At 37.4% G+C, this 13,374-nt stretch overlaps 1 protein-coding gene across 2 annotated transcripts in view; it reads right to left on the reverse strand.

Annotated features, from left to right (window-relative positions):
• CENPE (centromere protein E) overlaps positions 2,758–13,374 on the reverse strand; it is a 40,566-nt gene continuing 29,949 nt past the window's right edge. For both annotated transcript variants that reach the window (XM_021396830.1, XM_021396829.1), the window contains 9 exons: positions 11,943–12,167; positions 11,445–11,654; positions 9,078–9,299; positions 8,255–8,458; positions 7,612–7,724; positions 6,573–6,670; positions 5,368–5,530; positions 4,601–4,860; positions 2,758–3,705 (listed from right to left, as the gene is read on the reverse strand). In XM_021396830.1, the coding sequence (XP_021252505.1) occupies positions 3,608–3,705; positions 4,601–4,860; positions 5,368–5,530; positions 6,573–6,670; positions 7,612–7,724; positions 8,255–8,458; positions 9,078–9,299; positions 11,445–11,654; positions 11,943–12,167 (1,593 nt within the window). In that variant the 3' untranslated portion in view covers positions 2,758–3,607. The remainder of the gene's footprint in view (positions 3,706–4,600; positions 4,861–5,367; positions 5,531–6,572; positions 6,671–7,611; positions 7,725–8,254; positions 8,459–9,077; positions 9,300–11,444; positions 11,655–11,942; positions 12,168–13,374) is intronic.

Below are 13,374 nucleotides of genomic sequence, written 5' to 3' on the forward strand. Positions count from 1 at the left end.
GGAAAAAATCTTAAGGCACATAAGGGACATACAGGTGATCTGAGACAGCCAGCATGGCTTCAGCAAGGGCAGATTGCTCCTGACCAATGTGGTGCCCTTCTATGATGGAAGGACAGCAGCAGGGGACAAAGGGAGGCCAACTGATATCATCTGTCTGGACTTCTGCAAGGCCTTTGACATGGTCCCATACCACATCCTTATCTTCAAATTAGACAGATATGGGTTTGAATGGTGGACTATTTGAATAAGGAACTGGTTGGATGAGTGCAGCCAGAGTTGTTGTCAATGGCTCTACATCCAGGTGTAGGCTGGTCATGAGTGGTATCCCCTAGTGGTCCGTCTTGGTACTGGTACTCTTTATCAGTGACATAGATGATGGCATCAAGTGCACCTTCAGCAAGTTTGCTGATGACACCAAACTTTGTGATGTAGTTGATAAAACAGAAGGAAGGGTTACCATTCAAAGGGACCATGACAAACTCAAAAGGTGGGCCATATGAAATTGATGAGGTTCAATAAAGCCAAGTGCAAGGCATTGCACTTGGGTCAGGGCAATCCCAGATGCATGTACAGACTGGGAGAAGAACTCATTGAGAGCAGCCCTGCAGAGAAGGACTCAAGAGATCCCAGCAGATGAAAGACTTAACATGAGCCAGCAGTGTGCACCTGAAGCCCAGAAGGCTTGAGCTGCATCAAAAGAGGAGTGGCTAGCAGGGGAAGCAGGGCGACTGATTGTCCCTTGCTACTCTGCCTCTGTGAGGCCCAATTTGGAGTAATGCATTCAGGGCTGGGACCCTTAACTCAGAAAAGATGTGGAGCTTTTGGAGCAGCTCCAGAGGAGGGCCCCTAGGATGGTCAGAAGGCTGGAGCACCTCTCCTACAAAGACAGGCTGATGGAGCTGGGCTTTTTCAGTTTGGAGAAGAGAAGGCTGCAGGACGACCCCATTGTAGCCTTCCAATATTTAAAGGGAGCTTGTAAACATGAGGGAAATCAACTTTTTACAGTGGTAGATAGTGATAGGACAAGGGGAAATGGTTTTAAACTAAAGGAAAGGAGATTTACATTAGATATCAGAGAAAAGTTTTTCACTTAGAGGGCAGTGAGACACTGAAACAGGCTGCCCAGAAAGGTTGTGGATGCTCTTTCCCTGCAGGTATTCAAGGCCAGAGCAGATGGGACCCCAGACAACCTGATCGAGTGCTTAATCTAGCAGTTAGGAACCCTGCTTGGAGAAGGGGGGCTGGAACTAGATGTTCTTTGAGGTTCCTTCCAAACCAAGACCTTCTATGATTTATTATACATTAGTTAAGGCAGTTAACATCATCAGACTGAAAAGTTCCAGGACAAGTTTAGTTATAAGCTCCCACCAGATTAGCTACCCTAAAGGATTTTGAACACTACCTGAACTTTAATTGGGCACATTTCTGAAAGTAAACCAGGATATATACACACATCAGCAAGTACAGAAACACTGTGTCTTTCTAGGGAACTATAATAGATTTTCTAAGGCTTTGTAACTCATCTCACTAGTAAAAAAAAATATTTAATGACTAAGTTTTTTTGAAGCATTTTTCCTCCTCCCCTACCCTTCTGTCTACTGAATTGAGACGCAGACCTGGTGCAGTACATTCCTGTTAATCAGCTCAACCACAAGAAAAATCTCCAAATTATTTTAGTATTCCAGCAAGCAATTAATAAAATATCTTGAAACTGTAAAAAAAAAAAAAACAACCTCTCCCCACCAAAAAAAGAAAAAAAAAACTCCAAAAAACAGGAAAACAAAAACAAAAAGCAAAAGAAAGCAGTCCCAGATATGCCTTGCTTCCCTTCTGAAAGTCATTTGAAATTTTATTCCTTTTTAAATGAAGTAGAATAAGAGGAACGGAAAAAAATTGCGATAATCTGAGGAAATATATTTTTTTTAATAAATAACTTGAAGTTGTAAAAACAAAATAATCCCAAAAACACACCAAAACTGAAACATCTTGCATTCATCAAAGTCAGGGAAATAAGATACTCCTGCATATTTATGACTATGGTAAGAAATTAGACTATGCAGTGCTGATTTTGGTAATTGTATTTGAAAATCGTTAGCTGAAAACACAAAGGTTCTAAAGCTTGCAAATATGCATTCCAAGTCAAAGTTTTAAAAATTCAAATATTTGCAACTTCTTAATAGTCGCAGTAATTGGCAGTGTTCAGGTATTCAAGGTAAAAAGATAGTTGGGTCCTCAAGAAAGATTTCAGCAGCACCTCTGTCAGGTAACTAAGTTTTTTGTTACTCTTCCAACTGTAGTAAATGCTGCACATCCAACAATGAAACCATTTGCTTATCAGTTTGGCTATCTCAAAATGAAGTACTTAAGGAGACATCTAGCAACATTTGGAGCTTTATTCCTATAAAGTAAAGACAAGGTTTTGGTGCAAATGTCTTTGTTAGGTATGACACGGTCATTTCATGATTTCATCTTTAGTGGAGTTAATCTCCAATTTTGAGTGCCAAATCTCTCCCAGCTGGGAGGAGGGAAAGGATCTGTTCCAACATTTCCAATTCTTTCTGAGAAAGAATTAAACAAAACACTAGTGATAGATTTGTGCAATAGTAATCCGCTGCAGAAAGTGATTATTGCAGAAAGCTATTGCGACAGACAAGAAACATAATGATGGAAGTGCTCTGATTACTAGAAAAGACTGTCTTTAGACACTGAACATTACAATCAGCATCCTCAGATGATAGCATCATGTCTCCACAAAAGTGAAGTGTTAGATACAAATTTTTATTAAGTAAAAACAAATCTTTTCATACAGAGCATGAAAATAAGTTTCAGAATTCAGATAAGTAGGATAGTAAAATATAGTCCATATTACAAGTCTCGTTGTCCGGTTTATTTTCAACTCATAAGAGCAACAGGATAGTGTCAGTTAGATCCATTGCTTACTGTTTGACAAGAATCCAGAACCCAGCTTCAAGCAGGAAATAAAGTATATTCAAAGATGATGAGAAAAACAAGTTACTTTTGGCACCATAATTGACTGAATTGCAGAAATATTTTCAACTGTTTAAGAGAAACCCTACGAACAGAAAACTAATAAAATTAGTTGCAATATCCAAATAGTGAGGTTAAAGATGCAGTGAAAATGTAGTTCCCACAGTCTTCAGAAAAAAAATAATAGAAACTGATGGTATAAAAACCATCTGTTGAGAAACAAAATTAACTGATGAGTAGATACAAAGCACCCAGAAAAGGGCTGTTACAGGAATGCTAGAAAAGTTTAAGATCAAGAAGTTTCACAGTAGATCAGTTTTGTGATCCATTCTTGTGTCCATTTTTCTTCAGTACATTCACTTTACTTTCTTTGCTACCCAAAACAAAAATAACCACAGGCGAACGTTGTCAGTAGGTTGCAGGTAACATGTCTACTTTTCCATTTTTGTTCTTGTATTAAAGCTTTTCCACTTCTGGGAAGTGGTAGTTCCAACACAAGGGATTTGCATGCCACCAGAGCTCTTCTCACAATAGATGGCTTTTAATCTGAAGCAACTATTTTCCATATAGCTAGATTCTGACTGTAGCCACTGTAAAGGCAGCTTACAAGAGAACACCTTTATTGGGTAGTACAATCAGAAGCTTTATCTTTCTCTGAAGTCCCAAACCACTTCTTAAGTTGGTCTTCCGTGGGCTCTATTCCTGCAGGTCGTGTATCTATACAGAAAACAAGAACATTAGAGTGACATTTTCCCAATTAGACAAGCAGTAGGAATACAGCAATTTCTTCTTGACTAGTTTTAAACGTCAGCTAGCAAAGCTTGCCTCTGAGAAGCACGGTACTGTGAAGAAGGCTGTACTATTACTAAGATGGACTTCACAAGAAATGGCAATGAGTAATTCTTTCTGGAAGTCTGCCAGTCTAATTGTTGTTAAGGTCCTCAGCATGTCTGTTGGTGTCTCATGAAAGCTTTTAGAAGCAGACTGATGAAGGCAGTAGCACTAATATGCTAAGATCACTAGACTTCCCAGAAGTCACCAGTCCAGTGATAAGAAATACTAAGTAGGGTTGAAGTACAGAAAATATCAAAACAGCTATTGCAGCAGCTAGAGGCTGCCAGACTGGCAGATTCAAAATCCAAGACCAAAATCGATCAACTCAGGAAAGAAATTTAGAAAGAAGTCAACCAGCGGTTAACTCTGAATAGATGATAGCGCAGTCTGTGAGATTATGTTTTGACAGGAGTATATGCTTAACTGGTGTAAAGTAAAGCAAAAGATTCAAGAGCATCATTTGACATGATACTCTGCCTCTTCACTTTATGAAGTGATTGCTCATCAGCACTTTCACTGAAGCAAAAGAAATAATAAGTTTGCCTAATCTTCAGGAAGTACACATCTTAAGTGTTTAGGTTCTGTAGAGCATGGATAATCTTGGCACCAGTTAGCCAGCCTTTTAACAATCTGCTGAGTAGGCATTCAAGAAAACTGCTTCTATATGAGTTTCAAGTCTGATCAGACAAAGTACAGGACATCTACTTTCACACAAAGACCACCCCTTATGTTTTGTCTCTCATAAATAACCTGAATAGGACATCACCATGTTACGTACCTATTAGTGTACCTAAGTTGGAATTATCAAAGAAGTTTGTTGGACACGTCAGTGGCAGAGGCTTTGATAAGTACTGAGTCACAGTCTCCTGAGATACAGACTCCTTGGAGGGTGAAACTGGCTCTCTAAGGGAACACGACACTGTTTTCCTTGGAGACCGTGGTACTGTTTCTTGAGTAGTCTCTCTTGAGAATCGTTCTTTCAGTTTTAGTGCTCTTTCTTTCCATTTTCTAAGTTCCTCTTTCAGTTGAAGCTCATTACTGAATAGGAAAAAGAAATCCCCAGCATTCAATTAAGAAAAACCTTCAGTAGTTCTCTGAAGCATAAAGAGAAACAATCCTGACAACACAGTTCCTACATCTTCAGGCGACATATCACAGACAGGACAATGTAAGCCTCTTACCATATCCAAACGTATGTATCACTTCTGGAGGTACAATGTTCTGTGTTTTTTTTCCTTTTTAAGCTAAGATCCCTTCCAACAATTTTATCATATACATTTTCAACAAAGTTCATCTTCCAGTTACTGATAAAAAATATTTAGAACAAATTCTAAAAGTAATTAGAAGTAATTACTTAGAAAGTAATTTAAAGCTGAAAAGCCATAAAGATGTAATAAAAGCTAGTGACGTGTCTGTATGTGTGTATAAGTTTAAACTTGCTACATTTTTTTGTATCTTAAGATGAGCAGTTATTCAGTTCTATAGGTTTCCTAGAAAGAAATTGTAATAATTACGTGATGTGATGCTTATCAATTTTATGCTTACCTTAGTAGAATATCATTTTGCTTCTTCAGGTGCAAGTTTTCTTTCTGCAGTTTAACTTGTTCAGATTTTAAAACAAGTATTTGTGTGCTCTGCACAATACCACTGCCACCACCACAAGTAAGGGGCATCTGGGATTGCTGAGGAGCTTCTTTTTCAGACATTACTAGAAAAAAAATTTACAAATGTGTGTATTATTTTGACAGTGCTTGAAAATGACACAAATATATATTTTAGCTATGCCTATACAAGATTCCTTCCCGTAGTCTTATATGTAAAACCTCAGTAGGATACAAGTGTCATTACAACAGCTGTTTTTAAAACCCACCATCAGTAATCACATTGCCAGGGAAATATTGAGAAGCATAAGCAATGCTTCATTGGGCCATTTAGTGTTAAAGTAGTTATATAATTTGAGTTGTGTCACGATGTAGCGATGTGGAATCCTCAGTACAGGACAGGCATGGATGTTTTGAAGCGCATCCAGTGTCGGGCCACAAAAATAATGGAAGGGATGGAACACCTGTCCTACAAGGACAGGCTGAGAGAGCTGGTACTGTTCAGCCTAGAGAAGAGAAGGCTCTGAGGTGACCTAATAGGGACCCTTCTGCATATAAAGGGGGGCTGTAAGAAAGAAGGTGCTATGATAGGACAAGGGGAAATAGTTTCAAACTAAAGGAAGGGAAATTTAGATTGAATGTAAGGAAAAAGATTTTTTATGATAAGGGAAGTGAAGCACTGGAACAGGTTTCACAGAGATATGGTGGATGCCCCATCCCTGGAGACATTTTTAAGTTCAGGCTAGACAGGGCTCTGAGCAATCTGATCTAGCTGTCAATGCCCCTGCCCACTGCAGGGGAGTTGTACCAGATGACCTCTAAAGTTCCCTTTCAATTCATACAATTCTATAACTCTATGATTAGAACTAGAACTAGAAACATTAGGCACCACAACTGCAGCAGCTTATCCCATTATGATTGCTAGTATGACTGGAGAAATAAACAAAAAACAATACAAGACCTGCTGTCCTTCTAATACATTGCATGTGCAGTTACTGTATTTTAACCTTCCACATCTTCCAAAGCACCTAACCCTTCTCGTATCCTTTTGAGGTAAAAGGCCTGCACCCCAATCTGGAATTTAAACTACGTAAACTTAAAACTGAATGTTTAATATGAAACAGTCCCTTATGTAAGTCTTGAATTTACCAGTAACATCTTGCTCTTGTTGTGCTCTTCTAAGTTCTTCTTTCAGCTTTCTTAGCTGTTCTTCTTGGTGTTCTGCAAGAGCTTTATAATTAGCCAGTCTGTGTTGGTGGGGAGGCAGAGAGGGAAAAAAAAGTTTTAAGCTTAGAAATCTAAGTTGCAGGAGAACTATTTGATTTTCAATTGAGCTAACAAACAGAAATGCAAAAAAAGTAAAAAACAATAATAAAAATGACTAACTCTACATCTGGTTGTCTGCTAGGTCTTAGGGTTTTAGGTAAAATGCAGAAAAGCAGAAGTATGAACTAAATCTATTCTCTGTCCAGAGAGCTATAGAGTGCTCCCAGTTGCTGTTTCTCCCTCACATTTCTTTGTCAGAATAGTTATTTGATTTATGGCTGAACATAGATTGTTTGAGACACAAAGAAAGGTTGAGAGAGCTGGTCTTACTCAGCCTGGAGAAGAGAAGGCTCTGGACCTCATTTCAGCCTTCCAGTACTTAAAGGGAGCTTATAAGCAGGAGAGGGAGTGACTTTTTACACAGTCTGATTGTGATAGGACAAGGGAGAAGGGCTTTCAACTAAAAGAGGGGAAATATAGGTTAGAATTTAGGAAGAAATTCTTTACTAGTAGTAAAAATTCTTTACTAAATTCTTTACTAGTAGTAGTAGAGTAGTGAAGCACTGAAACATGTTGCCCAAAGAAGTTGTTGATGCCCCATCCCTGGATGCATTCAAAGCCAGTTTGGATGAAGCCCTGGGCAGCCTGGTCTGCTGAGTGGCAACCCTGCACACCGCAGGGGGGATTGGAACTAGATGATCTTTAAGTCTTCTTCCAATCCAAGCCAATGACGGTGTGATTTTGGTGGGTGTGTAGGGAAGGAGTTTGGTAATCAGCCTGAGATGCATATGACTTCTACTTTCTCTGGAATGTAGATAGAATAAAAACCTAGGACATGTAAAGCTGAATATTTACTTCTTATTTGTCAGGTCAGGTTGGGAATAGGTAGTCAAGAACTATGAAAAGGTAAACTTGAACTTACTTCTTATCAAAAGAGTTCGATTGTTTCATTCTTTCCATATCACATTTTACTAATTGTGTTTTGAGTTGATCGATTTCTTCTTTGTATAACTCAGCACCTTTATCTAATTTTGCCTGAAAATAGAACATCTACTGTGAGTGAAGGATTCTGTGGAGCAATGAATTTGGGAACTGCTTTGTTTACTCTCGTGTGTCACATTTTGCAGGACAAAGTTGGAAGCAGAGTTATTCTAGAGTAAGAACGTCCACATTATCAACTAGCACCATAGCACTAGCTGCTGTCCTAACTTTGGTATAATGCACACACTCACACTTTTAGCAAGCTTTGCTGACTTGCTTGCAGATGTAATATGGGAATTTTGAACTAGCATGTAAATATATTGCATGAGAAAAAAACCTCATGGTTTCGTCTAAAAATTTGAAGTTTAAGAACATTTCAGAAATACATGGGTGCTAAATTTAGCTTCTGATTCTATAACGTGTTCTAACTTGTCTTCAAAAGTTGCACTGGTAGCAATTGAAACTGCATGCTAAACAGGCATGTAGGGTGTTTTAATATTAAGAATACCATGCAGAACGAATTGACTCTAAAGCACTCTCTCTCTTAATGTTAGAGAAAAATCAGAAAAGAATTTGGCTTATACCTGAAGACTCTGATTCTCTGTTAGGGAAGTTCTGAGGCACTTTTCTGTCTCATTCAGTTTAGCTTGCAGCTGGGTAAGCTCATCTGCAGTTGTTGTTATCCTGATCTGTGCCTGTAACTTGTTTATCCTCTCGTCTTTCTCTCTGAGATTTTTTCCTGCTTCATTCACTGAATTTTCCAACTTTTGGATTTTTACTTCCAGAGCCTATTGAGATAAATCAAATGGTTATGAGTAGTTACATCACGACTTATAAGTATGATCACATGCTGTTACACTGTTAACAGAAAGACACCCCCCACACACGTTGAGAAAAAAAAAAAAGAACACCAGAACAACAAATAAGCAAGAGTCCCTATACATTCTATAGCACTGTTCACCTGTTGTGAGTCATCTGACTGCATTCTGGAACACTCAAGTCTAAAAAAAGTGCTTTGAGTGTGAGTATCTGTAACGTTAAGTATACTTGACAGAGGGAAAGAGAGTTCAGCTCCTAGGAATAAAGACAGAATTCTTCTCCAGCTTCCAGTTGTAGGGAATACTATATATTTAACAAAGCTTTGAGAGTACCACATTATTAGAATCTACACTTCAGAAAAATTTGGGCGCATTTTGTATAAGTTTGTAAACACATTTATTTGCATACAGAAAACAGTTAAAATAAGTCACATTACAGGCAAGAGTTCAAACTTTCTTTCACTTTGGGAATAAAAATAAATATACAAAAACAATGTGTATTCTGGGGCAGTGTGGCAGAGATTTACAGTCGCCAAACTTTTCAGTTTATAGTACTCCCACCTAGAAAATCAGTATTAAGTTTTCGCACCTTTCTATCTTGTTTTGCAGACTTTAGTTCGGTATGAAGTTTGTAGTTTTCTTCTTCTAACAGAAGATGAGCAGAGCCATCAGGGGCCATTTGTTCTTTAAGGGTCTTCAGATCCTGAAGCAACTCTTCAGATTTCTCTTTTCTCTGTTTCCATTCAACATCAGCATTCTTACAATATTTCAAAGTTCTGTCATCCAACTCTGAAGAAAGTTGAAAGAGCATCTGAAAAATAATGTAATACGGATAAAATTTTTGAACAAACTAGAAATAAGTAAAGAAATAGGAAGTTTGCCTGTGTTAATTGTGCATTCTTGATTCAGTGTCCCATTTGAAGGCACTTGCTACCAGAAATGGAATTACTGGCACTCAGAAGTGATCAGAGGGCTGGAGCGCATCCATGAATTTGAAGGAGCTGGAGTTGTTTAGCCTCAAGAAGGGAATGCTCCAGGGAGACCTTATCACGGCCATTCAATACTTAAAGGGGTCTTACAAAAAAGATCTAGCAAGACTCCAAGGCTAATAGCTTTACATTAAAGAGGGTAGATTTATATTGGATAGAGGGAATAAATTCATTTACACTGAGCATGGTGAGACACTTCAGAATGTTGCCTCACCAACTGAAGTGTTCAAACTCAGGTGGGATGGAGCTTTGAGCAGCTTGATCTAGTTAAAGACGTCTCTGCCCAGGGCAGGGAGGTTGCACTTGATGATTTTTGAAGATCTCTTATCATGAGTTGTGTTCCCTACCCAAACCATAATGTCAGTACAGAGAAGAACATAATTACTTGGATACTTTTTTGCTAGAATCCATTCACTGACTAAAATAAAGACAAGCACTTGAGAGAAAACATGCACATTGGACTATTGTAGAAACCAATATGTTTAACATGCCAGATAAAGATGATCTTCATACCTATCAGGTGATAAGTATACCAGGTTTTTTTGTTTTGTTTTGTTTTAAGCAACAACTTTGATCCACAGAATATGTCTATCAAGGACTTCTTCCTAACAGCCTATCAGCACTGGGAAATCCTGGAGAACTCAAGGCTGACAATTAATCCTACAAAAGAAGTTTAATGCTTTTTTCAGTAAGTGGAACTTAGCAGGGCGGAACTGAGTCACAACACATGCAGAAGGAGGGTGATGAGGTCTTTGTACTCCAGATCAATACTAGTAGAAGAAATTAGTATCAGTATCCTAGAAACAAATATTTGCTGGAAGTTAGGAAGACTCTTCTTAAGAACTAAGCAGAAGGTAGAAGATTCCTTGCCATACCCTGTTTTCTAAGAGTTGTTTGATGTGTTTATCCAAAGATGAAATCTCATTAAATCCAGTTTATGAAGCATTTTGTACAGCAGAACATAAACTTTTTTTCCCCCCAACGTGTGGAACGGGTAAGAAAGGAGCAAAGGGAAAGGACAGCTAAACCAACTCTGGAGTAGTATGACTTTCTGAAGGTAGAAAAGGTACAAGAATATCATTTACAATCAAGTTTCATAGAAAATACTTTAGCCACGTTAAAGGTGGTTTGAAAAGAACAGGAAACCCTGTGGATATAAAACCTTGAGAATGCAAATATATCAGGCTGCCAAGTTCTGCAAGGAGCATTTAAACACAATTATAAACCTTGTTTCCAAGATTCAGTCTGTTAAAAAGCAAACTGTCATGGTTTTCTACAGGTATTCCATGTCATAACATCGTGACAAACTGTCAGAGCTGGGACAGCTGCCAGGAAGCTGCAGTTCCTGGTGCTGGGTGGGAACTGCAGAACTGCAATTCCCAGCAGCCCCAGTCATTACCATGTGGTTTCTGAGAGGAAAGTAGGTGACGTAACCATGGCTCTACTTCCTTCCATAACGCCTTCCGCAGCACGGTTAGAAAGACAACTCTCTCTCCCATTCATTTGATTTGTTACCCTTCATTCTTTTTATATTGTTTTATCTCGCATTCCTTTACCATTTCTAGTAAATTAGCTTCTCTACTATCTCTGTCTAGCTGTACTCCCCTCTTTTTGTACTCCTGTATTCCTGCAGGGTGGGAAGGAGGGAGGCCCTCTGCCCAGAGACAAGACGACCTTAACCCATGACAAAAGACAAACCAAAAAACCCACACCATATACATAAAATTATCTCCCATGAAATCTTTTTAAACACAAGTTTCCAACTTAAATGCACAAGGAAAAAAAAAGTCTTAAAAAGAAATCTTCTAATTATTCCTACATTTTGCAGTTAGATACAAAAACCAATAAATGCTAATAGTAATTTATGAACTTCAAAATAGTTTTGTTTTTGTTTTCAACTAGATTACAGAGGTATTTACAGAGTGCTCACATGAAATACATTTTTTATGAATTAAGTTTTTATTTACCTTTACTTTTGGAGTCCAGAAGTTAATGACTTGTAAAAGCCTCTCATTATCCTTTTTTAACTCTTCTTTAAGTTCTTCTGCATCACAGTGGGGTCCTGAACAAGTTTCCCAGAATTTTGTTGTTTCTTTTCTAGCGCTTGCTTCCTGCTGCAACTCTGCCTCTATGCTGAGAAGTTCACTCTCCATTTCTGATATATCTTTGAGGATGATCTTCATAGAGAAGGGATCAAGTTAAAATATTGTTTTGTTAGGTATATATATATACACACGTATTCTACAGGGCAAATTAGTAAATAATAGTCTCACAATTTTCTAACTTAATTTTTAGCCACTTTATCAAACCAAATTCATTTGATACAACTGGTTAGCATTAAAAAAGAAATGTTTTCCCCTCCTAAAGTGAAGTTAAAATAGCTAAGAACAATGCCCATTAGATTAGTACAACCACATTACATCATGTCTTGAAATGCCCAAGTCTTTGGAAATTTTAAATCGTACCTGTGTATTCAAGTGCAAATTCTGCCACACTTCGACATTTAACTCCTGAGAAGATTCAAATTTATCTTGAGAAGATTCATTCTGATTCAAATGAAATTTCTTCAAACACTGAATTTGAACTTGTAGCTGATTTTGTTTTTTCTTTTCCTCAAAGAATTCCATTACATACTTGTTAACAGTAGCATGATATTCCTTCTTCTTTGAAGAAACACGACTGAACAAAAACTGTTGTAGAAGCGGAAGATCTATCAGTGAGCATGCTTTGATATGGTACCTTGCATCCAGCTAAAATTCCATACTTTTTTTTTTTTTTTTTTAATTCTGCCCATTTACTCTGAGTCCATAGACATCCAAGTCAACTGAACTGTGAGTAAGAAAATTAAACTCACATAAGCCATATAGCAATGATGTATAAGACTTCCAGTTGGGTCTGTATTTCTATGCTTTTATTTGAAAAAAAAACAAAACCCACAAAATAAGAGCATATCTGAAGTATATTCATCTAGGCAGCCTCCTACGCATCTAAACTTCAAAAAGTAAAACAGAACTTCTGTTGCTATACCTTTATTTATACTTATTTTCTCCAAGAGTTGTAAAAAGTACAGAATAATATTACTGTGCTGATTTAAACCTTTACTCTATCTGATATCACTAATTAAATCCTAAACATCTCTACCATAAAATTTGAAAAGCACCTATTAATAAAAAAACAACAACATGAACATTAGATAGCTCATGTGAAAATAGGAGATCAAGTTCTTTAAGAACTAGTTATACTTTTCTTGTTAAACATTTTAGGTAATGCTATTTATAAAGATGACTGATACTTTTATTACCAGAACTTTCATCCTATCATCATTTTGCCTCCCTGCCTTCCTTCTCCCCCTCCTTTCATGGTAAATAAGTAAATAGAAAAAAAAACCAAAAGTATATGATTTACTATACTTCTGTTCATTATGACAGTAATTCTTTCCTAAATCCTTTTAATTTTTCCTAAAAATTGGAATCTGTTTCTCTACAGAAATATGGATTGGGGAAAGTCTGAATGACCACAGATGTTGTTAAACTTTTTGGTAATTTTACAAAATAAACATAAATCTCCAAGACATCTTGCATATCCTTCCTCTCCAAGGAAATATGTACTCAGATGACTGTAATTCAATTTACAAAGCACAGAACACTTCCCACCAGTGAAAATGGATTAACACTGATTAAAAATTGCTGTGGAAAGCAGTTGCATTACAGTAAACAAATAGAGGTTAATTTATCTAAACAGTTCCAGTTCTTCAGATATTGAAGGTGTCTATTTTCTCTAAGACAAGCATTTATGAAATATCGAAGCTAGATCATATAGAATCCTAGCTGTTAGTAGTGAGACTATTGAAAAAAATGAAACAAAGCAATATGAACCATCCATGTATTCAGCATTTTA

Source organism: Numida meleagris, chromosome 4, assembly GCF_002078875.1.
Source record: "Numida meleagris isolate 19003 breed g44 Domestic line chromosome 4, NumMel1.0, whole genome shotgun sequence".
Taxonomy (NCBI): Eukaryota; Metazoa; Chordata; class Aves; order Galliformes; family Numididae; genus Numida; species Numida meleagris.